We start from the raw sequence: 26,919 nt of genomic DNA on the forward strand, positions 1-26,919 counted from the left end.
TTTTAGATTGACATTTCTTAGAACCAATAGGAAATGCGGATCTTCTCGGCCACTCCTGAACCGCCGGAAAGGAGCCCTTCTCCATCCGCCTCCCGCGGGATTTTCAGACACAGAAGCCGAAGTTCTCGCGAGGACGTGCTGAGTGTTCCTCTTTTCCTGAGGCTTAACTGTCACGTGATGCAATCTCATCCAATGGGCGCGCGGGCCGCGGTGATTGCCGCGGTTCCCGCCAAATACGAGCGCGGCGGCCGCGGCGGCAGCAGAAGCGACACCGTCGGGAGGCGGAGTGTGCAGCTGGGCCGTCTGACTGAAGCCTGAGCCGCCGCCGCCGGGATGCTGGAGGAGCCGGAGGCCGCGACGCGGAGAGCCGCCGGTGGGTGAAGCTGCGGCCCAGCCGCAGCTTGAAGGAGCGGGCCACGTCCGGGTGGCCTCGGGACGGAGACCGGGAGAAGGGAGAACTCTTATAGAGGAAACTGAGGCCCCAGGGAGGGGGAAGAGTCAGCTTTGCAAGCTCCCAAAGGGATCTTGTGTCGCCTCAATAGCTAGGACTTGGAGCAAATGGGGAAACTGAGGCCCCGGGGGCGGCTTTGATGGGTTCTGAATGCATATGTCCTCTTGAAATCAATTGGATCTTGTAGCAGCAGGTGGGGAAACTGAGGGCAAGGAGAAGGAAAATTAGTTGTTAAGTGCGTTTGTGAGTACCAGAGCAACTCGGACCTTTGCAATGGGCGGAGAAATTGAGGCTAATGGTCACTGAGCTCTGGACATCAGGGTAGCCGACACTGTGCGGGGCAGGGCTAACCAAGGAAGGTCGGTTTGGGTGGTTAAGCATAGCCAGGAACCCTTTCTGGATCCTGAAAGGGGTCCTTTGTGAGTGTGATATGGACCAGTCTGGTATGTATTAGTCTTTGTAGCATGCGGCAGGCTTCCCTAGATGTGGGGTGCCCAGTCCCCACTGCTTGACAATGAATTGTACCCCCAGTGTTGGTTGAATGATTGAGGAACTGGAAGGGATGAGGACTAAGATTTCTCCAGCTGAGCACTACTGACGAGACAGACCTTCTGGGTACATTATACTAGTCTGCGGAGCTTGGATATGAGGAGGATTGGGGATGGCCAGCCTCAGGGACGGTGAGCAGCGTCCTCAGTCTCCATCCACTTCTGGAATAACTCTGGCCCCCTTTTACAATTCTGATCATCAAAGATATGCTCCTCAACACACACACACACTGTGTTGTTCTGACTGGCTTGAATTTTACATGGACATGATTAATATTCATACAACTGCCCGGACTGTCATGGAGAGTTTTTATTTAACCAACGTGGAACGTTTAAAACCAACACTATTTTTATTGCTCTGGCAATAAAGACAAGTTTGGTTTCGTAGTTCATACCTGCAGTTCAGCATCCTAGAAGCCGAGGCAGAAGGATGATGAAGTCCAGGTTGATCTGGCCTCTGACCACCTGAATTGTATCCTGGGTAGAAGAGAATCAATTCCACAAGCCTCTCCAATAAAGTAATTAAAGTAGAATATGAATTTTAAAGAAAAAAATGCCCTTCAGAAAGAAAAAAATACTTTTTTTTTCTTTTTTTCGGAGCTGGGGACCAAACCCAGGGCCTTGCGCTTGCTAGGCAAGCACTCTACCACAAAATACTTTTTTTAAATAGAAAACTGATGATGTTACCTTTCTTCCATTCAAATGAGAAGAAGGGATTGTGTTCTGGGGGTCCAAGTCTCTAAGCTGGTGTGCATGGGCTGTTTCCCCTCTGGGCAGCTGAGGTTGTAGGAAAGCTCAAGTTTGAATTCCATGTAACATTAGCAAAGTGTATGTGAATTCTCCCCAAATTACCAATGGACTTCTTGTCCATCCAAGTCAACTATTTAAAATCATTTACCTAATGACAGGTTCTAATCTGGGTGTGGTGTCACATGCCTTTAATCCCAGCATTCAGGGGCAGAGGCAAGTGGATGTTTGTGAGTTTGGGGCCAACCTGATATATAGATAGCAAGTTCAAGCAAGTTCAGTTCCGGATAGTCAAGGCTATGTAGGAAGCCACTGTCTCAAAACAAACAAAAAGATAGGCTCTATTTATGGTCCGATATATGTGAGTTTGATGTGCTTACATATTCCTGAGGCTTTAAATTTATTTTAGTGGGAAATATTCTCTCTCATGAGGTCTTTAATTTGTTTATTTTTTGTAGTTACTACTTTTAGACCAGGTCCCCATGTAGCCCAGGCAGGCCTCAACCGCCAAGTGTCCTCATGCCCTGGCTTATGCAGGGCTAGGGATGGAACTTAGATCTTCCTAACCCCAGGTTCTTTATTGTGTCTTGACAGAGTGTAGTTTCTGCTCCAAAATATGTTCATTTCATCTATTCAAGAGTATGACGCCTTCACTTAAAAAAAGTTTTTGTTTAAAGATTTATTTTATGTGTCTGTGTGTGTGCACGTGAACTAGGTGCCCATGGAGACCAGAAAGGGCACTGGATCCCTTGGAACTGGACTTTGAGTGGTTGTGAGCTGTTGGATCCAGATGCAGGGACCAGAACAGCAAGTGCTTTTACTTTCTAATCCATTTGTCCAGTCACACTCACTCTGTGTGTGTGTATGTGTGTGAGTGAGTGAGTGAGTGTTTGTGCGTGCGTGCGTGTAGAGAAAGTGGGGGATCACTTATGTGGATCCTGGGGATTGAGTGCAGGTGGTCAGTAGACTTGGAAAGTGCCCCTCCCTACCTACTGAACTATCTCGTCAGCCCTCACTTGACTTTTGGGACACTCTTGGGCAGTTGAGCCTTAACTGACCTAGAAGGGCCATAATTACGTAAGACATACTACAAGTTTTTGAGTGAGGTTCTCAGAGGAACTCAGGAGGGGCTGAACCTAGGGTAGTATTGCTCAGTGTTGCTATTTTAAGCCAAATATTTGTTGTGGGACTGGCTTGTTCACTGTGGACTGTTTATAGGGAGTACCTGTGTGTTAGCTGAAGGTTCCCTAAAGCCTTCCCCACTCATGAAAACTGCCTCTGGGGGCTGATGGGCGGGCACAAGGGTCAGGGCATTTGCTATTATGCCTGACCACTTGGGCTCTGTCATTAGAACCTGCAAGGAGACTGAGAGGACCGATTCCTGCGAGTCTTTCTGTTCTTTGACACACCATGTGTCGATGTGGACTGGCAGGTGTATACACAGCAAATACAAAAATGTAAAATCTGCGGGGAAGGAGAGCAGCTCAGCAGCTAAGAACACCCACTGCTTGTACAAAGGACCAGAGTTCCCATCCCAGCACCTACCTTCAGTGCCTCACAACCGCCTATACCTCCAGATTTGGGGGGAACTGATGCCTCCTGCCTCTGTACACACCATGCACACAAACACACAGGCATACACATAAATAAAAATAAATTGTAGCTGGGCATGGTGGCATATACCTTCATTCCCAACATTTGAGAGGCAGGGGCAAGCAGACCTTTTAAGTTTGGGTTCATCCCTGTTACATACTAACTAATACTTTTAAGTCTATAAAAGCAGGCTGTGGTACTTTGTGCCTGGGATGCTAGCATTTGAGAAGCAGAGTCAGGATTGCCATGAGGTTTTTTTCCTAGGTCAGCCTGTGCTGCATAATTTGACCCTGTCTCAAGCAAAGAGACAGTTCAGGTGGACTAGATAGGGCCACAGGAGCCTGCTTGTGTTTGAGTGCTGTGGACTTTAGCTAGCCAAAACCCTTTGTAACTTCTGCTCTTCTGTCTTTACCTACAGCCATGGATTGCAAAGACAGACCTGGGTTCCCAGTGAAGAGGTTGATACAAGGTAACTTAAGTTCTAAACCTAGTTCCTAAGTTGTTTCCATCGGCTTCTGTGGGGTCCTTAGAAGCCTGTGAGGGGCTGAGTGGAGGGCACTAAATGCTCCCTTCAAACTGTATAGTCTCTCCAAAGTATTGGCCACACAACACTGGAGGTCTGGTGTTTGTCATATCTTGTCTCTTTGGTTTTGGTGCTGGGAACCCAGCCCAGGACCTTATAGGACAGCCAAGCCCTGCACTACTGAGTTGGAACTATCCTGGAGTTTTCTTACTTTGTTAGTATGTGTGTGTGGTGAGATTACATAAACATGGGGCTCACTATGAGTGTGAAATTGAATTATGTTCCATGGATGCTTCGTGCACATGAGCTGAGGGCAATTGTCTTGTTTCCATTTGATGATAACTAGTATGTGCATATTTTAAGAGAAAATCTATTACATGTTTATTTACTGAGACATGTATATAGCCCCTCCTTGTCCCTGGGATGAAATTGTATGACCTGCAGAGGGACTAGGAGGCAGAGCTGCACCCTGGGGCAGGGTTTTCAACTCACTGCTTGATTTGTACACAAATAAATCAAATGCTGATTCGCATGTCTATACATAGGTTTGTATGTATTCTGTGGGTGCATGTGGCAATGAAAAGATAGTTAGGGTTTACTGCTGTGAACAGACACCATGACCAAGGCAAGTCTTATAAGGACAACATTTAATTGGGGCTGGCTTACAGGTTCAGAGGTTCAGTCCGTTATCATCAAGGTGGGAACATGGCAGCATCCAGGCAGATGTACAGCTAGTGGAAGACTGGTTCCAGGTAACTGGGATAAGGGTCTTAAACCCACGCCCACAGTGATACACCTACTCCAACAAGGTCACACTTCCTAATAGTGCCACTCCCTGGGCCAAGATATACAAACCATCACAATAACCTTCCTCCATGAGGGTCCTTGCGTCAGGTTTGGCAGCAAGTGTTTTTATTCACTGAACCATCTTGCCAACCCTTTGGTGTCTGTTCTGGGGTGATGTGCCCTGCAGCCCTGCATGCTGTCTCTGGGACACTGCCTGACTGCTTGAGGCAGGACCCAGATGGAGAGCGCTGCTGGGTAGTGCATGTGTCTCTTATGTCCCTACATTCACAAGCCATGTTCATACCCATAACCCAGGCAGGGTGATTTTGTCAAGGATCAAGGCTCCCATCAATCTGACTGACCCCAAGCAGTTCTCTCTCCATTCAGGACTCCATGGCTAAGCTGGTTTGGGTGGAAGGTATCTGTGGGCAGGAGAAATCAGCGTGAAACTCCAGGGCAGCCATGCTTCATGAGCTGACTGAGTTTGGGGAAAGGCTTGGTTTGGTTTTTGGATTATAAAGAATTAACCAATGGGCACTTTGGCATTTAAATGCATGGAATGGGCCCCTGAGGTCAGGTGAAAGTGCCTGCTGCCAATCCTCACTGTCTGAGTTTGATCTTCCCAAGCCCTCTTACTTTCCTGAGTGTGTTTTTCTTGCATGTATGTCAGTACATCATATGCATGTCTGGTGTCCTGGCAGGTCATGAGAGGGTATCCCCTGAAACTGGAGAAACAGCTGTTGTGAGCTATCATGTGGGTCCTGGGAATTGAACTCAAAATTCTCTGCAAGAATAACCAGTGCCTTTAACTGCTGAACCATCTCTCCAGCCTCCCACAGCTCCATTATTACTTGAAATTTTCATCCCAATCCCGAATAGGGCCAGTAATGCCCAGGCACTTAGAATTTGAGGATGGGTGACAATCCCCCTTTGCTGTCACTAAGGATGTTGCTTCTCTTCATTTCAGCCCGCTTGCCCTTCAAACGCCTGAACCTTGTTCCCAAGGAGAAAGTTGAGGAAGACACATCACCAAAAGCAGCTGTGGAAGGCAAAGTCCCGGATCTACAATTGTCTTTGGGCACTTTTGAAAGCCAGTGTCACACAGGCTCTCATATAGGCTTGAGTACGAAGCTGGTCAGTGGCCAGGGTCCCATTGATAGCTTCTTGAGGGCAACGATCAAGCCAGTACCGAGTATGGTCATTATCGACCTGACTGAGAGCTCCAGTGACGTTCCAGACAGCCCTCAGGGCCACAGTGAACTAAGTCCTGACACTGCCAGTGTGGTCACCACAGTGGAAGGAGCTGCCAAGCAGCAGGCGCACTCTGCAACAGAGCTGTGTCTCCTAGAGACCCCTTCAGACATTACTTGCCACGTGGAAGAGGAGCATGGGAGCCCAGGAGGTCCAAAGAGGATGGGTGACTGTCAGACTGGTTCAGTACAGAGCTGTCCTAAGCTGACCCCAGGTTCTAGGACATGCCCCACAAAGGAGTTATCAAACTGGAGCAAGGCAGGGGATCTCCTGTTTATAGAGAAAGTGCCTATGGTGGTGCTGGAGGACATCCTGGCCACTAAATCTTCCAATGCCTCTCTTCCCATGATGTCCTTGGATAGGAGTGTCACTTCAGAGAGTGAAATGCTGGAGTCCTGCCCCGAGGATGACTCCATACTGAGCCACTCCTCCATCAGCTCCTCTTCTCCAACCAGCTCTCCTGAAGGACTATCTGTACCCCCAGCACATCGAGGTGGGAGCAGTCCTCCCCCCACACCCATCTGCAGAGTGAGTACCCACCCCTCCAGAATCCCAGGGCACTGACAGGGCCTGGACACTTTCCCTTACCACCAGGTTACCATGTGGTTAGTGACATAGGAAGCAGGGCCTTGCACTGGGTAGAGCCCTAGTTTGGAACACTACGTTCCCTCTCAGATACCTAGAAACCTATTATCTCAGCACTGGGGAGGTAGAGACAGGACCCACAAGTCAGGGTGATCTTCAGTTACATAGTAAATTTGAGGCCAGCCGAGGCTGCATGAGACCCTGTCTCAAGTCAATCAAAAAAACCTTATATGTAATCATAGTGTTTGGGAGGCTGATGCAGGAGGATCTCGTATTCAAAGCCAGCCTGGACTGTGCAGGAAGAGTTAGAAAACTGAGGAAAGGTGTCTGGGGATAGTACTCAACAATAAAGTGCTTGCCTAACAGTGTGAAGCCCTGGGTTCAATCTCCATCACCAAAAACAAAACCGTGGAAAACCACCTTTGGTCTCTGTTCGGGAGTGGTGGGCCTGGCTGTGAGTTACTCCACACATCTTTGTCACCTGATTAGTAGTAGGACCTTAGGATGGCCTTGTTGATTGGAGAGGAATGTGAGCTCTGCTGAGCTCTGGTGGTCAGTGTAGGCTGCATCTGGAAAAATGTTCCAGGGCAGTCTGCAGCCAACTGGCTTGTGGCAACATACCACTCATCTTTAAATACTGTATTAAGGGTTGGGTTACATCCAAGCGGGGAGCACCTACCTATCAAGCAAGTCAAGTCTCCCCTCCAGCACCAGGAATTTTTAATTGGTTAATAGGTAAATAAGGAGAAACAGGAGAATGGCAAGCTCAACTTTGAAGACTAGGGGATATGAGCCTGGCCACAGCATGAAGGACCACATTATGGGACCTGGGGAGCCAGGCCTTCTCACACCTCAGCACCCCTTGTCCCAAATGCTCTCCCAGGAGCATTGTTTGTGCATTTTGGAATATTTTTGATATGACATGCAGGTTTTGACCTCTGGAGGAAGGGCCCAAGATTCAAATAATTATTCCCATTCTGTGGGCCTACTTTGGGGTTTGTTGTTTGAAATATAGATTTACTTATTCATGTATGTGAGTACACTGTCACTCTCTTCAGACACACCAAAGAGGGCATTGGAATTCATTACAGAGGGTTGTGAGCCACCCTGTAGTTGTAGGGAATGGAACTCAGGACCTCTGGAAGATCAGTTGGTGTTCTTCTTTTTTTCTTTTTTCTTTTTTTTTTTTTTTTTTTTTTTTCCCGGAGCTGGGGACCGAACCCAGGGCCTTGCGTTTGCTAGGCAAGCGCTCTACCACTGAGTTAAATCCCCAACCCCAGTTGGTGTTCTTAATAACTGAGCCATCTCTTCAGCTTCCTTATTTTGTTCTTTGAGACAGCGTTTCTGTGTAGCCCAGGCCAGTCCTGACCTTAGAGATCTGCCTGCCTTAGCCTCCCAAGTGCTAGGATTACACACCCAGCCTCCTGCATGCAGCCATTTATGCACCCTCAGACAGAACCTGAACTTAATTTCAACTCTTTCTTGGAGCGTTGGTGGCAGTCAAGTGAGTGAGGTCAGGGCTGGGCTTTTACACTGGTGATCATACCTTGGTGCTTAGGGGTCCTGTACTAGGGAGGCCTTGGGTTTCAAATGTGTCATGGGTATCGCTTTTTTTGGCTTCAAATCTGCACAATGGCGAATCTGTCACTTCTCAGCTGTCCTTAGGATCTCATATATATAAAAGCTCATCCAAGCCAGACATGCCTTTAATCCCAGCGTTTGGGATGAGGCAGGAAGATTATGAGTGAGGCCAGCCTGGAGTGTATAGTTGGATAAGAAGCCTTAAAACCAAAGTTGGTTTAGAATTCCAAAATATTCTGGTTGTGTGGCATTTTCATTTGTTTGCAGTAGATTTTTATTTGGTGTGGACCCCCAACAAGGGTGATTTGTTCAGCTGTTCATTTGAGACCATATTGCCAGCCTTGGTAGCTTTGTGACTTGATATATGGGATTACTTCACTTAACTGAGAGCACAGACATCCTGAGGGAACAAGGTGACCTGCTGCCTTGACAAACTGAACTTGGAACTGCCGCATGTCCTCCCTCCAGCCTTGCTACCTGTCCTGTCTGTACATCCCACTACCTTTGTCCAGCTTCATCATTTTGCAGAGCCTTTTTATCTTAAGATACATCAAGGTGAATTCCTGATCCTTGGGAGTCTAGAATTTGATGCCTCTCCACCATATCAGATCTATCTGGGTAGTTTTTGATTTGGGCAGGGGGGGTCTTGCTGTGTACACCATGCTGGCCATAAGCCAGGACATTCTTCCTGAGGTGACAGTTGATGCAGCTAGGCCTGGCTCCTGTCCCTAAATCTTGTCAGTCAAATTTGGTTCCTAAGTCCTACATGTCTAAGTGCTTGGTGGGGGGAGGGGGGGTCACAATAGAGGATCCATTACTTTCCCAGCCAGCCCCTTTCCTGATCAGGTGGTAGCCATTTTCCTAGCTTGCAGGATTGTTCTTGTCTCTTCATTTTTCTTAAATTATTTATTATTTTGCATGCGTTGGTATTTTGCCTGCATGTATGTCTGTGCAAGGGCATTGGATCCCCTGGAACTGGAGTTACAGGCAGCTACGAGCTGCCATGTAGGTGCTGGGAATTGAACCTGGGTCTTCTGGGAAAGTAGCCAATGCTCTTAACCACTGAACCATCTTATTTTGTTTTTTGAAGCTGGGTTCCCACATAACCCTGGCTGTCATGGAACATACAGAGCCCAGGCTGGCCTTGAATTCACAATAATCCACTTGCCTCTACCTCCCAAGTACTGGTACCTGTCTGTTTTGTTGTTGAGAATTATATACACACTTATGATGTTTGGGTCAAATTCACCCCTTTCCAATTCCCTGACCTCCAAATTCTCTACACAAACCCCCTCCTTAACCTTTCCTGTTAACTTTATGAGCTCTTGTTTAAGTAGGGTGGTGGTATCTGTAATATCAGTACTTGGGAGCCAGAAGCAGGCGGATCTCTAAAGTCAGGCCAGTTTGTTCTGCAGAGTGAGTTCCAGGACAGCCAGAGTTACACAAAGAAACTGTCTCCAAAGAAAGAAAAAGTTTTTGATTGAAATAGGATTTTATTTTACATGTCCTACAACCTCAAGTTGATAGTCTCTATGGTTACATACATATATGTTTATGCACAAAGATATGTCTAAATACATCCTGCAGAGTTCGTTTTTGCTGAAGTGAGAGTGGTCTGAGAGCTGACCACTCTTCATTAGACAACAAATAAGGGTCTCACCCCTGGAAGAGCCTATTCCCCTTCTACCAGCAGTCAGTATTTGCCTGTAGTTCCTTTCTAGGATGGGACCATGTGAAAATATCCCCCTTCCATGATCACATGTTCATGTCTTGTTTATGCAGCTGGTGTTGGGGTTAGAATTATTTATTTTGTGTGTATATATGCTGTAGCTGTCTTCAGACACACCAGAGAGGAGCATCCGATTCCATTACAGAGGGCTGTGAGCCACTATGTAGTTGCTGGGGATTGAACTCAGGAGCTCTGGAAGAGCACTTGGTGGCTTTACTTGCTGAGCCGTCTCTCCATGCCTACGTAGCTGTTTCTAGGAAACAGTCTCAACAGACTTCTGATCGAGTATCTCTTACAGTCTTTCTACCCACTCACTCTCTGCCATGTTCCCCGAGGCATAGATGTAGGAACTAGGCTGTAGGTGTGTCCCTGCTGTTAGACTCCCCGTGATCCGATGGTGTCTTCATTGTGTCCAGATGCGTTTGCTCTAAGGATTGGCATCTGTAAGGGAAGGAAGCTGTGCATACCCAGGAAAGGAGGCTTATGCACAGACACTGGCGTTTCCACATCTGGCACTAGGTTTATGGGTTTCCAGGTGGAGCAGGATTGCCTGCTCTTGTTTCTACATCTGCTGTGTTTACTTCATGCTCCTACATGTGCAGGACAGGGACCATCCACTGGGCATGATCCCTGTAGGAAGCTGAGGGATCCTTCCCACTCCTACCAGCCATCCTTCCTCAGTGCTTCCTCAGCTACAGTGGGCATTCATGAGTGTTCCCCATGAATGGATGCAATTATAGCTACTGAGAGTCATATGCAGTGCCAAATATACCACTATTTTACTTGAATGTAGATTTTTATGGAGTTTTCTCTGTTGATGTCTCAAGAAAGAGGCCTCTCTTAGGTTGAGAACTGATTCATTTATGGATGTAAAGCCAAGAACACAGGACACTGGAGAGATGCCTCAGACCTGGAGAATGCCTGCTTGCTTTTTCAGAAGACCCAAGTGCAATTCCCAATACTACAAACATACATGGTGACAGATATGCATGCATGCATACAAAACATGCACACAAGTAAAAGTGCCTTTAAAAGAAACCTGAAGGGAGTGTATTACTATCACCAGTCAGGGCAGTTCTGTTTAAATTTCATGCATGCTTTTGTGTGCTAGGATGCTTCTGTAGTAGTAAATTTGTGTACGACTTTGTCAGAGGCCTTTTTAGTGTTATTTATTCTGCCACATACTCCTGCCTCTCCATCCTGGCCCCACTCCTTTTGACCTTTCTCATCTTGATCATTTATCCCTTCCCTTGAGATGCTCCTTTCTCCAAGGCCCCTTACTGTTTTCCTGCCTTCGGTGGATGTAGACCACATCTTTCTGGACCTGGCTTTCCTCACCCAGGTTAAGTTTCCAAGCTGCTCGCATTTTCCTGCATTTTTTTTTTTTTTGTTTGTTTTTGTTTTTTGTTTTTTTTTTTTTTTTTTTTTTCCCCTTGATTGTTCTAGAGCTCAGAGATCCATCCACTCGTCTCGGCATCATAGTTTCATTTTTCTTAGCAACTGAGTAATACTCCATTAGTTGATGAACAGCTAAGCTGACTCCGTTTCTTTCTGGTATCCTAACCCAGGGTGCAGGATTGCAGCAGAGCTGAAGAGCAGGTGTTTGAGGCCCTAGGTGGGTGTGAACACCTCAGTCATTTTCTTGGGCCTCTACCGTCCATCCCGAGAGGCCTATTATTAACCTTTTTCCATATAACACTTATGTTTTTTTTTTTTTTTTTTTGGTTCTTTTTTTTTTTGGTTCTTTTTTTCGGAGCTGGGGACCGAACCCAGGGCCTTGCGCTTCCTAGGTAAGCGCTCTACCACTGAGCTAAATCCCCAGCCCCTAACACTTATGTTTTTTTAAAGACTTATTTATTATGTATAGCAGTGTTCTGCCTGCATATACGCCTGCACACCGGAAGAGGGTGCCAGATCCTATTACAGGTGGTTGCGAGCCATCAAGTGGTTGCTGGGAATTGAACTCAGGACCTCTGGCAGAGCAGTCAGTGCTCTCACCCTTTGAGCCATCTCTCCAGCCCCTATTAGCTTTTTTGAAAAATGTATTGTGTGTGCCTATACATGCACATGCCAGGCACAATGTGTGCAGAAATAAGAGGACAGAGTTGGGGAGTCAGTTTTCTTGACTGAACTCTGAACTCTTGGTTACAAGTATTTTGACCTGCTGAATTATATCTCCTTGGACCCATTTTATTGATTATTTTTGTTATATAAACCTATCCTTCCTTGACTTCTGTGGCCTAGGTGCTATACCTCAGTATACTTGAAGTCCTCCACTCCGTATGCATGTCTGTGCTTGTGCATGTGTCTTTCTATCTACATTGAAAATATTGGGGGTTGGGGATTTGGCTCAGTGGCAGAGCACTTGCCTAGGAAGCGCAAGGCCCTGGGTTCGGTCCCCAGCTCCGAAAAAAAGAACCAAAAAAAAAAAAAAAAGAAAATATTGTTGACTGTGTATCCCAGACTATAGTGGCAATTGCAGAGCCCTCTTTTGTCTCTTCATTTAAGAGGTCCCACAGTTTTCACAGAAGAACTTGGTGTGCCTTAGTTGCTTGGTGTCCTGGGCTTCCCCTGGAGAAGTCTCTGTAGAGGAATACAACTCCTACATGTTCTATCCCCTCAGAGCCTTGCCACATCACCTCGGGTGCTGTGAGTGGGTAGATTCTCTGGGTAGAATTAACAGGTCAGCCTTGCCTGTCTCTTGACAACATCTCTCTGAAGCCCTGGTTGGCCTCAAACCCAATGGAGATCTGAAAAGCTTGTTGATACTGCCTGGAGCTATGGTGACATGATCATCTCACTCGTTGAAGACAGAACAGCCCATGGTCATTTGTAGGTCTGCAAATGGAGGGCCTGGCCTACCCATGCCCCTATAACCAATGCTGTATCACACTGCCTCTGCCCTGGTCTTTTCAACTAAGGCTTAGCTGCCTGAGTTCTGTCCACCATTGAACTTCTCTCCCAGTCTAAAAGGAACTTGCAGAGTTATTTCTACCCTGCTTGTGTGTATAAACTAGAACCTTGCATGTGCAAGGCTAGCACTGTACTATGAGCCAGGAACCCAGCTCCTAGTTGGTTAGTCTCCACTAAGTTGCAGCCTTACAGAAGGGGAGGGTTCATGGGCCCAGCCAATAAGGGACTCAGTTCTGATGACATGCCTGGAAGGTGCAGGCCCAGGCTTCAGCTCTAGCACCATAAAGAACTCAGGCTCATTTGAACCAGGAAGGACTTCATTTGGACTTTTGCTTAAAAGACTGAATCAAGGGGCCAGCCTGTGAATGTGGTAGAGTAGGATTGGGAGGGGCTAGCTCCCTGCACAGCAGGGCCCTATTCTCCACCCTGTAGGCCCAGTACTTCCCACTTGCTGGCTTCTCTGTTCACAGGCATTCTTTTCTGTGCCCAACTTATCCTGAGTAAGGCCTTTGCACTCTACTTGAAACCTCTGGGGCGGGCTGTCTGCTGGAGAAGACTTCAGTTTCTTGTTTTTGCAACAATGTTTCTGCTTTGTCTCAACACAGAAGGGGAGATTCTGGGTGGGCTCTACCTCACCTGGGGATTCCAAGTGTGGCTTTCATCCTTAAATATATGGGGGGGGGAGATCCATACCCCGCTCCCTTACTAAGGGGAGGGGAGTCTAGGCAGAGGCTCTAAAGATATATAGATATGATATATATCTTATATATAACATATATATATATATACACACTGTCCTCAGAGATGTGAGCCACCATGTGGTTGCTGGAAATTGAACTCAGGACCTCTGGAATAACAATCAGTGTTCTTAACCGCTGAGTCATCTCTCCAGCCCCAGAAGACACTCTTGATTATTGGTCTATAGGCATTGTGCCCCCTTTTCGGGGGCCAGAGCAGTGGGTTTCACTGTTTCTTCCTGGTTGGCCTGGATCTTGCTATATAACCAGGCTGCCTGCCTCTGCCTCCAGTGCTGAAAATAAAGGCATGGCCACATTGGGGCTTCTTGTTCCCCTTTTTGTGTTTGTGTCTGTTGGATATTAAAGGGTCCCAAGGACAGCATCGAAGGGTTTTATCTTCGGCAAATCTTCTGTTTATAACTGTTTGCTATTCTAAGGTGAAAAACCATTGGCTTCTGGTAATTAGTTCTAGCTGGCAGCAGCAGGGTATTAAGAAAAAAAGGCTTAATTGCTAGGGATCTTTTCTCTCTGGCTCAAGAACCTCTATGCTGGCCAGACTTGGAACTCATTAACTTTTGTGAACCAGAAATAAAATCTTTTATACAAACAACACACACACACACACACACACACACACACACACACACACACACACTCTCTGCTCTGGCCCAACCACCTGTCCTATCCAGTCCATGAGTATTTGTGCATATTTACATCCATATACCTATAGACATAAGTATATGCATCTGGTGGGTGGAGCAGAGCCCCCCAAGCCACACTTTATTTCTTCTCTCTGGCTTTCTTATACCTTCTTAGACAAAAGTTTTTTGGAAAATTACCTCAGAATTACACTTTACACAGAAGGGCAGTGACAGAAGGATGTGTGAGTTCAAAGCAGGGTTTCATTCCGTAAGCTCATTGTGAGGTCAAAGCAGCAGTTTCCCACGGCCTTGCCTTTGCTTTATCATGGTGCATGCACGCCTCTGGCCTCATCCTGGGACTTGACCTAGGATGAATGTTTTTCCTTGATCACAAATCTGTCCCAAGCCTATTTCTCCTTTTAGTGTAGTCATGAAAACTCTTTGTAATCCTTATTATGCAGCCTTTACTCATGATGAGGGGGCACGTTCTATTACTCCCTCCCCCCTGCCCCGCAAGCTGGGGACTGAACCCAGGGCCTTGCGCTTGCTAGGCAAACGCTCTACCACTGAGCCAAATCCCCAACCCCTACTTTTTTTTTTTTAACTCTATTTAATTTATTTCTTTTTATGTGTGTGAGTTCACTGTCCCTTTCTTCATATACACCAGAAGAGGACATCGAATCCCATTACAGATGGTTGTGAGCCACCATGTGGTCTCTGGGAATTGAACTCAGGACCTCCAGGAGAACAGTCAGTGCTCCTAACCACTGAGCCATCTTTCCAGCCCCCACATTCTATTCTTTTTTTTTTTTTTTTTTTTTTTTTTTTTTTTTTTTTTTGGTTCTTTTTTTCGGAGCTGGGGACCGAACCCAGGGCCTTGTGCTTCCTAGGCAAGCGCTCTACCACTGAGCTAAATCCTCAACCCCCCCCCCCCCCACATTCTATTCTTGATTCTAAATTTATTACATCTTTTTGGCAACAGAACTAAAACCGTCTTCTAAAACTTTCTTCCTAAAATTATTTGAATCAGATCAGGATTTCTGTAAAGTCACTAATTCATCTAAACGGCATAAATTCATAGAAGTTCATCTTCATGTTGACCTGCAGGGAATCTGCTCACTAGGGTAGGCTGGTGCTCAGGAATCATCCGGCTGCATAATAGTGGCAGGGAAGGCACAGCAGCAGCAAGAAGCAGTCCTGGAACAAAGTCTGGTGTCCTTGCATTTCACAGTTCACCCATTGCAGGCCATGCAAGACAGTGGACTATCTCCAGAAAATCTACCTGCATACCTTAGCCTTTCCTAGGTGACTTCTGACGTATCTGCACCACTTGGGCCTGGGCCAGCTAGTTGGTAGACTGCTAACCAGGGAGCCCTCAGGGATCCTGTTATCTCGTTCCCAATACTGGAATTAAAACTGTCTATCATTACACCTGGCTTTTTTCTGTGTTTGCAGCCTAATCGTGTCCTTGTGCTTCAAGGTAAATAGTCAACTGCTATTGGTGCTTTGGTGGAGCTTATAGACTGCATTCACAATGTCCCCTACAGGTTCCAGGTCCTGTTACCCTTTGTGCAGGGTGGGATGGGGTCCCTGAGAAATGTGACTTATGTTCTTTTGTCTTTCCTTTCAGGTTGACAAGAATCTTGTCAAAGGCTCCACAGAGAAGGGCAAGAGCAAACTACACAGAGTAAGGCCCCCTTCCTCCTAGCTCACCGAATCTCTGCTCCTCTGGGGTATCCTGAGTGCATGAGCCCTGCTTGGGCCTCACCTACCACAAATGGAGGTGGTGGGAAAGCTCCCTTCAAAGGGACATTGAATTCACAGGCAGGTTTACATAGTAAAACCCTATCTCTTTTCTCCTTTTCTTACATTTTTATCATTTTGTTTTGTTTTTGAGATGGGTTTCTCTAGACCTGGCCATACTGAAACTCACCCTATAAACCAGGCTGGCCTTGAACTCAGAGATTTACTTGCCTCGATATCCCAAGTGCTGAGATTAAAGGCATACATCACCATCAGCTGGTGAGACCCTTTCTCAAACAAAACAAAGCCAAACAAAATAGCTTTGTCATAGTGTCACTCTCCTTGGATGGGTGTGAGTTAGACTCATATGGAAGTGGTTTCAGATAGTGCAGAGATGACAGATGCTTGTGACTTCTTACTATGTGACTCACAGTGGGGACATTGTTTCTTAGTGTGGAGAAGTCTAGGCCCTGCTGTGCCTGCTGGATCACATGGCCACTTTGGAGTTAGGAAAGGGTGCCATGGCAGTTGGGATTCCTTAGGCATTCAGTATTGAAGGGTTGAGTGTTTGCATGCTGAACATACTGGTCCTCTACAGCGCACCCCAGTCCTATCTGTTGTATCTGTTTGTTTAGACAGAGGTTCACTGCGTTGCCCAGACTGGCCTAGGTCTCTCTGGTGACAGAATGGCATGCCTGCACCTCCAAATAAGCTCAGTCTGGGTGAGCAGCACATGTGCAAGTACAGTGGCCAGCCTGTTTTCAGGGCTCTGTCTCCTTAGTAACAACCTGGAACAGACGAATCTCTGCAGTACTGTCCAGCCTGTGCCTTCTGCTCAGTTCAGACTGCCTCTTTTTGCCAGAAAGTAGCACTTGAGAGCTATGGCTCAGCACACGTTTGAAAGATATATGCTAGGCTCCCCAGTACCAAGACCTACCACAGGCTTGCTGCAGCAGCTGCCCACATCCTCAGGCTCTAAGTGTGGATGGACCTGCTGGACATTGATTGAGTCTAACCTAAGACTCTGTATAACACTTTCCCACCAGCTCCTGTGCCTCATCCCAGTCAACCACTTCAAAAGAAATCAAGTCACTCGTGTGTATGCTAGAAATCTTGAGTCAACCTTGGCTATATGGAGAACTGTCGCCTGGCAGCCACCACTGACCTACCATTTGTGTCTTAAGTGCTGGGCTAAGCCCTGGGCTCTATGTTCTTGGCAGTTCTTGTCATTGGTCATCTGTGAGGTGCTTTTGCCACTGTCTTCACAGGATAAGGAACAGCAGAGGGAGGAGAAGGAGAAGCTGAGGGAAGAGATCCGACGAGCCAAGGAGGAGGCACGGAGGAAGAAGGAGGAGGAGAAGGAGCTGAAGGAGAAGGAGCGGAGGGAAAAGCGTGAGAAAGATGAGAAAGAGAAGGCGGAGAAGCAGCGGCTCAAGGAGGAAAGACGAAAGGAGCGACAGGAAGCTCTGGAGTGAGTGGCCAGCCCCTATGGGCATTCCACAGCTGTGTTCCCTGATGAGTCCTTTCTGTTTCTCATTCTCACTCTCTGGAGCTTGATTAGAGAGGTGTAGTTGGCTTCTGGCCTATGTTCTGTGGGGCTGTGGGCTTTGGCTGGCTGGTGGCTACCAGGCTGATTGGGATTTTGGTTTTAAATGCTCTAGTCACATCAGGATTTCTTCTTCAGTTTCCTAACTGGACCATTGCCTCAGTGGATAACCACTGTGTCCCGTGAGGTTTTGACTCTGAAAGAAGTTCACAGGAGCTCTGTATCTCATGAGACATTCTCATTTCTATCCAGATAGTACTGTTCATTTGTTTTTCTCTTTTTGGTTTCATTTCATTTGGTTTTCTGAGACAGGTTTTCTCTGTAGCCATGGCTGTCCTGGAACTCACTCTGTAGACTAGGCTGACCTCATACTCAGAGATCAGCCTGCCTCTGCTGGGATTAAAAGCATATGCCACTATGCCCACCAAAAACAACAACAACAACAAAAAATTCTTTGTTCCTTGCAAGTAGGTAGTTGAGATTAATAAATGGCAAGTGATTTTTGAGCAAGTTTGTTGTATTGCTGCAAATTACTTCGGGCTTTTGATCCTCCTGCCTCCATCTGAGTGCTGAGTGTTGACATGTTGGGAATGGACAACAGCCTGGTGCATGACTAGCCACCACTCTACTCATAGAACCCCAGCCCATCAAGAATTTTATATTGATGGGCAGATGTGATGCATGCCTTTAATCCTCACTCTAGCTAATGCATTCTGTGAGTTGGAGCCTAGTCTACATAGTGAGACCCTCTCTCAAAATAATTTTATTTGGAGTCTTGGGATACCAATAACGTTGGCACATTGGCAGAAGCAGGAGGCCTTGGGTTGCCTAACAAGACTGTCTCAGAAGCAAAAAGAAGAACTTTGAGGTTGTGCATTTTCCTTTGTTAGTCCCAGTGCCAGAGCCTTGTAGAAGATCGGATTTGGGAGGGGCTGATTCCCTGGGCTTACAACTCACTTCTGTCTCCCAGGGCTAAACTGGAAGAGAAGAGGAGGAAAGAGGAGGAGAAGCGATTACGGGAAGAAGAAAAGGTAGCCTGGCTCCCTGCCCTCCATACACCCTCAGATCTTATCTGGGCTGCAGTGCCAGAACTGCTTCCTTACTGTGTGGGTCCCTCATCAGTTGGGAGCAGTATGCCTTCTCAGAATGCTTTGGGTAAGTGCCTGTCTGGTCTCCTTCCCACCACAGCGCATTAAGGCAGAGAAGGCAGAGATCACCAGGTTCTTTCAGAAACCGAAGACTCCGCAGGCTCCCAAGGTGAGCGCCGCCTCAGCTCTCTCTGCTCTAGGCCCAGTTGACTCTTGCTGGGTGTTTACTGCTGTGAGTTTGCTCCATCCACTCTGGTTTTTGAGATCATCTCTTGGAGCTTCATACCTACAAATTGTCTGTAGATTGGCTGGCCAGCAAGCAGGAAGAGGGCTCCCTGCTCCCGCTCCAGTGCCAGATCCCCGTGCCGCGCTCCAGGTTTCATGTGGTTGTTATCTTGGATGGCAGCATTGTACTGACAACACACCTCCTTAGCCTTGCTTTAGGACCACTGAATACATTCCTGTCAGGGTTCAAGTCTGAGCTTTTTCTTTGCCATTAGAAGGCCATGGAGCCCAGCAATGCTGCTCTGGGAGCTGACCTGTGGCTGGCATGGCAGCCATAGGAACAGAGAGGCTTGAGGTGCAATAGAAAGTGTGTGGCCTGAGGCTGCCCTTTCACCTAGCCAGCTTCCCTCACTGCCCACTCTCATTTTTCTCTCCTGACATGGTGTGTTGCTCAAATGCTGGTCCCACAGTGGCTTTGGTGGCTTGGGGTATCTTCGATCCTGGCCCTGGCATGTTAGGATCTAGCTCTGTAGGCTTAGGATTATGGCTGTGTAGGCTGAGGTAGTCTTGAGCTCACCATCTTTCTTCAGCCCCTGAATGCTGTAATTTCAGAACTAAGCACATGCCAGGGTCTGAACATGGTCTCAATGTTTGCACAAAATATTTTATTCTCATCACCTGGCCAGTGTGAGACATGCCATAGTGCTGTGGATTCCAGTGGCAATTCTGAGGTTCCCTGTAGAGCCTTGTTTGTGGGGAAGGAAAGCTGTGGTGACCCTGGCCAGCACCACCATGTGGGAACTGAGGTGTTAGGTGGCCCCTCCTAACCTCTGCCACCTCGGCCTGCAGGTGAGTGAAGAAATGACGCTCGCATCAGCTCAGTGAAGGAGTCTGTTTACATGTAGGAATTTGTTCTGTTCCTCCATCAAGTCCCCAGCTAATCACCCTGTGAAGCTGGAAGTTCATCAGCTACAGCCACTTGACCTGTGACCAATACCAGAGCCAGAGCCAGTGACAAGACCCACTTACCTTACAGTGGGAAGAAACACTGGGGAAGGGCTTGGAGTGCCCTGACGATAGCTTGCTGTAGCCTGCACTGTGTATGGTAGCTTGCCACCTCCTGCGCTTTGTCCCTTCCTGTTCTGCTGGCTGTTTTGGTTTTTGCTTGGGAAGTCTTTTTTTTTTTTTTTTTTTCCTTTTCTATTTTTCGGAGCTGGGGACCGAACCCAGGGCCTTGTGCTTGCTAGGCAAGTGCTCTACCACTGAGCTAAATCCCCAACCCCTTGCTTGGGAAGTCTTATGTTCTGTGGCTTTGACTGCAGAATTAGGGAGGGTTGGGGTTTTGAGCTGTGGGATGTGGCATCCAAACTCAGGTCCTCTGAAAGAGCATGAAGTGAATGGTTATAGAGTGAGGGGGTGACTACACATGATGCACATGTGTAGTTAAGAATGAAACTTAAAGGAGTTAGTTCTTACAATGTGTGGGCTCTGTGTGTGGAATCCAGGTCCTTAGGTTTGGCAGCAAGCAACTGAGTGTCTTTTTCTTTATGATTTTTTTCTTGTATCTGTGTATGCAGAGGTCAGAGGACATTTTCTGTAGTCAATGTTTTTCCTCCCATCGCAGACAGGTTCTTAGAGTTGGACTCAGGATACTAGGCATGGGTGATGAGCTTTTGACCTGCTGAGCCACCCTGTTAGCCCTTGTATATTAGATCTGATTCTGCCTGCCTGTCTGGCCTGTACCTTGGTAAAGCACTAGGGATTCAAGTGGTCAGCTGGGCTATGACTATCTTGTATATTCCTAATGCTACAGGAGGCCCAAGCTGCTGCTTCTCTGACTCAGAGCTTCAGAAAGCCCAGGGCATGCTCTGGGATGTACTGGTTGCTCTCCAAGAAGCCCTGAGGCCAGGCTTTGGTAGCATGGTTTTTAGGAGTTGGCAGCCTCTGGTGTGGCCACTAGAGAGAGCACCAGCCAAGCAGCCTGGCTGGATACAAAGTGCAGCCCTAGTGCACACTGACATAGCTGTCAGAGAGAACAACTGGAGAATACACGGCCAATGGTGGGATGAGTGGCCCAGCCGACAGGGCATATGGTTGGACACAATCCCTGTTGGGCACTCTTTATTGTGTTTTCACCCAGAACAAAGGAACTGGCTCTGAACTCTGCCACATGCTGTCCCTGGGGCCTGAGCTGTTCCTTGTCCCTTGTTTCACCCATCCCAGTCAATTCACTAACCATTCAATTCACTCCAGAGCTCAGTGAGTTTGACAAACATTTCTGAAAATGTGGGGACCAAGAGGCACAACACATACACATAACAAAATGAATGGAGGTATTCCTCTTTTCTATAAGATTTTTGATTTTATTGGTATGACTGTTTTGCCTGTGTCCTCTGGAAGAGCAGCATTGCTTCTTAACTACTGAGCCATCTTTCCAGTCCCTAAGTAAATAAACTGTAAAAAAGGAAAAAATAAAAATCTGGAAGACAACTGTGTCAGCCCATGCCTGTCATCTCAGCAGGCTTAGATTTTCTGAGTTTGAGGCTGACCCAGGCTATACATAAGGCTGGGTCTCCATAAATAAGGTTAAAGCTATCAAGGTGGAGGTGGTTCTCAAGTGGCTTTGTTTGGAATGCATTCCTATCACTCCGAAGAAGGAAGACTCTGGAGTCTTCCAGCTTCCACGCAGCTCCCTTTGGCCACCAGGCAGCAGTGCACCTGAGCTAGCATGGCTTCTCACCTACTGGCAGTGCATTAAGTTCTTCCTATTGCAGACCCTGGCTGGCTCCTGTGGTAAGTTTGCCCCCTTTGAAATCAAAGAACACATGGTGTTGGCTCCACGGTGCCGGGCTACCTTGGATCAAGATCTGTGCGATCAGCTGGACCGGCTCCTACACCAGCAGAACGTGGCAAGCTCCTTCCTCAGTGACCTAAAGGGCCGACTGCCCCTGAGATCTGGGCCCACCCAGGTCTGTGGCCATGACACAGACATCATGAACAGGTGAGAGCTGGCACACCAGACCATAGAAGAGTCTGGCATGGAGCCCCATGCTGCCCTATGCTGCTGAGTCCTAGAGTCACCATCTCCCAGAGTGTCTCTCTTTACACGTTCTGGGGCTCTGGGGCACACCTTCCTGCACACCCAGGGTGCAGCAGGAGGAACAGGCCTGAGTAGTTCTGAACAGACAGGTCATGTGCAGCCAGCCATGAACACAGTATGGTCTGATTACCAGGGATGTGGTCATCGTGGAGAGCAGCAAGGTGGATGGTGTGCCTGAAAGGAAGAAGTTTGGCCGAATGAAGCTCCTGCAGTTCTCAGAGAACCACCGGCCAGCATACTGGGGGACATGGAATAAGAAGACAGCAGTCATCCGCCCCCGTAACCCCTGGGTCCAGGACAAAGTGAGCCTTGGGATTGGGGTTCCTCATGGGGGTGGGCTGTTCTGTGCTGTTTCACCATGATGCTCATGCCTTATTCTCTCTCCAGAAGCTTTTAGACTATGAGGTAGACAGTGACGATGAGTGGGAAGAGGAGGAGCCTGGGGAGTCTTTGTCCCACAGTGAGGGGGTAAGTAAACCCATTGAGTATGAATAGCAGCAACTACAGCAACTGCAGGAGAAGCCATCGTACACTCTTATATGGGGTGGGCTGTTGACCCGGTTGTTTTGCTCCTGCTTAGCCTAGTGACTGCTTGCCATCCCGGCGCCCCCAGGCAACATGGCTGTTGGAGCCACACTGAGTCCTACTAGTCCCTGCTTCCTCTGCCCACATGTACTGTTTCTGCCTTGCTCCCCAGCTGCTGACACCAGTGTAGATGCACACAGATTTACTGTGACGCGGAGGCTAAGCTAGGGGACATCCTGAGCCAATGTTGGGCACTAGGCAGGCTCTGTAGCCCCCTTAGCATCTGCATGGATGTATGTGTTTATATGTGGGACTGGACTGGCCTTCAACTCTGATATCTGTGTGCTGTAAGCTCTTGTCTTTCTCTTCAAGGATGAAGATGACGATGTGGGGGAAGATGAAGATGAGGACGATGGGTTCTTTGTGCCCCATGGGTACCTGTCTGAAGATGAAGGCGTAACTGAGGTGAGGGCTCCATTCTGAACTGATTATAGGGTGTTGAGGTGATCAGCTGCTTTGATTTAGGCTCTGGGTGAGCAGGCATGGGCTTTCTCTGCTGCATGGTCTGTAGATTTCCCCTAGAGTTCTAACAAACCACCACAGTTCCAGAAGGTCCTGTGCCCCTGTGAGCTCTCCCATAAGGGGCTGTGGAGAGCTTGAGTGGTATCCGTAGGTCCCAAGCTCCTAGTTGCAGGTTTAGGGAACCTGCATAGGATGACTGAGGTCAGACTGTCTGACCATGATGTTGGGCAGCTCAGGCCCTGCTGGAAGCCACATTGATCGGGGTGTTTCTGGGGTTGGGGATTTGGTCGCCTATTAACCAGGTCAAGAGGCTGTGAGGCTGGACAAAGCAAAACCACTGAAATATCCTGCCTTATCATATGATTAAAGATGTGAACTGACTTCTCAGAGTTGTCCTTCACTGCCACATCCTCTGTAGCTCATGCCACGGTGCCAGGGAGCGTGGGCATTAAACAAGGGTCTGTTCCATATCCTGCCAGGAGTGTGCGGATCCAGAGAACCACAAAGTACGCCAGAAGCTGAAGGCCAAGGAGTGGGATGAGCTCCTAGCCAAGAGCAAGCGCTTTCGCGTGCTGCAGCCTGTGCAGGTGGGATGTGTTTGGGCGGCAGAGGCAGCCAACTGCACAGGTTCCGACTTGAAGCTGCTGCAGCAGTTCACTGCATGCCTGCTGGATGTGACATCCCCTGATGAGCCAGAGCCCAGGGCCTCCAGGAGGGAAAAGAGGGACCAGCATAGTAAGTAGGGTACGGGAGTGTCCGGGAACAGCTCCTATCAGGGTGTCCTTGATGAGGTCACAAGTATGCAGAGCCTGTGTGTGGGTATCCGTCCACATGCAGCTTGTCTGCATGTAAAACTGACAGGGCCTTGGGTGCTGGGTACAAACTCAGGTTGTACATGAACCTGCCAAGTGCTTACCACTCAGCCATACCCCAGTCTTGCTATCCTACCCTTGACTTTTTGGGTTTTGTTGTTGTTGGTTTGGTTTTGGTTTTGGTTTTGGTTTTTTTGAGTCAGTGTCATTGTGACACAAGACAGGTCTTGGTTACCAGATGGCTTGCACTTTTCTTGAACTCATGGTGATTTTTTTGCTTCCAGCTCCTAAGAGCTTGACTTCCAGGTATAAGCCCCTAGGCATGGCTCCCTTGGAAATTTTAGTAGGACCCACAGCAGAATGATATAGTCAGTTTTGAGACCTGGACCAGAGTGCAATGCCACTCCCTCCCTGTCCTAAACCTGGGGACACTGGTGGCTCAGAGTGAGCAGCGACTGCTTAGGAGGAACATGAGGGCACACACAGCTGACCACGGGCATGGCCCAGGGCCACTGGGAAGTAGGCGTGTGGCTTCTTAGCCAACCGATGCCAAGTAGCTTTCTTTGAAGTGTGCCTTGCCAACCTTCCTTGGCAACAGTGAGGATGGATGGGGCCCTCTCATGGCTTCATCTAGCCCATCTCATCCTACAGTCCTGGCCCAGTTGCTTCCTCTGCTACATGGCAATGTGAACGGGAGCAAGGTGATCATCCGTGAATTCCAGGAGCAATGCCGCCGTGGCCTGCTGAGCCTGCCAAGTCCCACCCCACACCTGCAGGTGCCCAACTCAGAAGATGCTGTTACTGTGCCATCCAAGGCCAGGCTGAAGCGCCTTATCTCCGAGAACTCTGCCTATGAGAAGCGTCCCGACTTCCGGATGTGCTGGTATGTGCACCCACAGGTGCTCAGGAGCTTTGGCCAGGAGTGCCTGCCAGTGCCCTGCCAGTGGACCTATGTCACCACCATGCCCTCAGCACCCAGGGAAGACAGTGTTTCCATTGAGGGACCTGGCCAGAGCACACCTATGCCACTCAAGCGGAAGCCAGCGGCCACCATGTGCATCACACAGTTTATGAAGAAGCGGCGCTATGATGGACAGGTAAGCTGAAGAGGGGCATGGGCTCACCTGTGCCTAGAGCAGGCTGTGGACCTGCCACAGTTTATGCCAGGTCAGAGGACAGGTAGGACATTGGTTTCCTCCCACTTTCACATGGGTTTCTGGTGTATAACTGGGATTGCCAGGCTCGTGCAGCAATCACCTTTACCCATTGGACTGTCTACTGCCCGCTGCATCAGATTTAGAGTCACAGCACTGAACAGATGGTTGCATCTGCATGCACATCTTCCTCCAGATGCCGCAGTTAACTGAGGGACTGGCTCTTAGTAACCTAGCTGTCTTGGTAGGTGACCTACCATCATGGTCACCTGGAGTTTCTTACTTCCCCAAGAACTTATGCTCCACCCGTCCTCTCATGCCAGCAGCCATGAATCTATCCATGTCTCTGAATGTCAGTCAGGGTCATAGAACAGCCCCTCAGCCTCCTTGCTCCACAGCTCCTTCCTAGGTCTGAGTGGCACTTTAGGTCTGGAGTGGTACTGGGTTGCATTGGCACAAATGTATGTGACACATCAGAGCCCTGTGCAACCCTGCCCAGTTAGGTGGGGTCAGCATCATTTATTTTTCCCATTGAGATGTTCTTTCTGTTCCTGGAAGCCCAGCTTACTCGTGTGTGCTGTTGTCTCTGGTCGTCTGCCATTTAGACTGGTTTAGGACACTGACTTCAAGTGTTACCTGGTGCTGGCTACCACTGTGGACTTTGTATCCATAACCCTTGGAGAGGCCAGCTGTGGTCTTGAGCATTCTGGATTCATTTAAAGCACAGAGTAGTTCAGCCAATAGGTGAAAGTTATGATCATCCCAGACTATGTATTGTGCAAGGTTTTGAGCCTTGACTTTCCATAGTTTAAGGATTTATCCTGTTTTTATGGGTGTGTATGGATGTGTGCGCATGTGAAGTCTGTGAGAGGGCATCAGATTGTCTGCAGCTGGAGTCAAAAGCAGTTGAGAACTGCCATGTGGGTGCTGGGAACCAAGTCAGTCCTCTGCTAGAGCAGCCAGGGGTTCTTAACCACTAAGCAGCAGCCCAGGCTGGCCACAACTCTTTATCCTGCTTCAGCCTCCATGCATAGACCTAGACAGACATCTATACAAGAGGCATCGAAACTCTGGTATAACAGCTGCCTTCCCCAGTCACAGACCACCAGACTGTTTGCTCACCATTTAGTGTCACCCTAGCTGCATCTGTCTCTTCCCCCAGAAACCCATGAACTGTCCAGGGATTCCAGTAGCAGTCCCAGCTACAGGAGCTGCTGAGACTTAGCCAGTCAAAAGAAATGCCAAGAAAGTGCACATTCAGTTTGTTCTCTGAGTCCAAAGTCCAAAAGCCATTCATGTAGCTGTGGGGTTACTGCTGTTGGCAGCTTTGAGATTGAACATAGCTCAGGGTAGACATTGTCACCAGGAATTATTGTCCAGGACAGTGTGTTCAGAGGTGCATGGCTCAACATGCTGACAGGCTGTATTTTGTGCAGGTTGGGTCTGGGGACATGGACGGCTTCCAGGCAGACACAGAAGAGGATGAAGAGGATGACACAGACTGTATGATCATAGATGTGCCAGATGTTGGGAGTAACATGTCAGAAGCGCCCATACCTGCGCCCACACTTTGCAAGCGACAGGTGTCGAGTTGAAAGACCTGTGGGAAGTTGACCTGGGTGACAGGGAGTTGTCGAGTGTAGGCACCTGAAGTGCAAGGCTGGGAGTAGGCATGTTCTGGGCAGTGGAGGCTATGCTTCCCCTTCAGCCTTGTAGAGCTGCTGAGGGAGATGGAAATGGAGACCAGCAACGACGTGCTCCCTGCAGCACCTGATTATCAACCACCAGACTGAGCCTCTGCTAACTCCCATGAGAGCACTTTGTCCTACGCTCCTAGGTCTGGAGTCTGGACAGCTACTTCCAAATTGTAAAGACCCCAGGTCTGCATGCTAATCTGCCCTTAGTTAAGCATTACCTGATTGACAGATGCCTGCTTGGGCCTTAATCACAGCGCTTGCTGTGGGCAAACACCTGCTATGAATTATGCCAGGGATGATGTGGCTGCTGTGCAGGCCCTGGGCAAATGTAGACATGTATAAACATACTCTACCTAAGCCCTGTATGTCTTGTCTCAACTATACTATTTATTCCACTGGTACATGTCCTTTCATCTGTTCTG

General features: G+C 48.2%; 1 protein-coding gene across 2 annotated transcripts; it reads left to right on the plus strand.

Annotated features, from left to right (window-relative positions):
• The first annotated feature begins 258 nt into the window (after positions 1-258).
• Positions 259-26,854, plus strand: Chaf1a (chromatin assembly factor 1 subunit A). 2 transcript variants are annotated; one of them, XM_087566986.1, is made up of 14 exons: positions 259-373; positions 3,758-3,808; positions 5,616-6,427; positions 15,716-15,772; positions 16,875-17,299; positions 18,345-18,405; positions 18,563-18,631; positions 21,462-21,688; positions 21,921-22,089; positions 22,175-22,255; positions 22,685-22,777; positions 23,314-23,569; positions 24,298-24,743; positions 26,237-26,854. In XM_087566986.1, the coding sequence occupies exons 1-14, from the start codon at positions 334-336 to the stop codon at positions 26,393-26,395; spliced, it is 2,946 nt and encodes a 981-aa protein (XP_087423112.1). In that variant the 5' UTR covers positions 259-333; the 3' UTR covers positions 26,396-26,854. The 2 variants fall into 2 exon arrangements, with proteins under 2 accessions (XP_087423112.1, NP_001414252.1); NM_001427323.1 differs by having other exon boundaries at positions 17,097-17,299.
• Positions 26,855-26,919: the final 65 nt, after the last annotated feature.

The sequence above is a fragment of the Rattus norvegicus genome, chromosome 9, assembly GCF_021556685.1.
Source record: "Rattus norvegicus strain SHRSP/BbbUtx chromosome 9, alternate assembly SHRSP_T2T, whole genome shotgun sequence".
Classification (NCBI taxonomy): Eukaryota; Metazoa; Chordata; class Mammalia; order Rodentia; family Muridae; genus Rattus; species Rattus norvegicus.

Excerpts from the sequence above, each read along its gene's own strand:
- Chaf1a (XM_087566986.1), top strand. The coding sequence starts at position 334 with ATGCTGGAGGAGCCGGAGGCCGCGACGCGGAGAGCCGCCG. Across the intron at positions 374-3,757 it reads CGCGACGCGGAGAGCCGCCG|CCATGGATTGCAAAGACAGA; the intron begins GTGGGTGAAGCT and ends CTTTACCTACAG. Across the intron at positions 18,406-18,562 it reads GATTACGGGAAGAAGAAAAG|CGCATTAAGGCAGAGAAGGC; the intron begins GTAGCCTGGCTC and ends TTCCCACCACAG.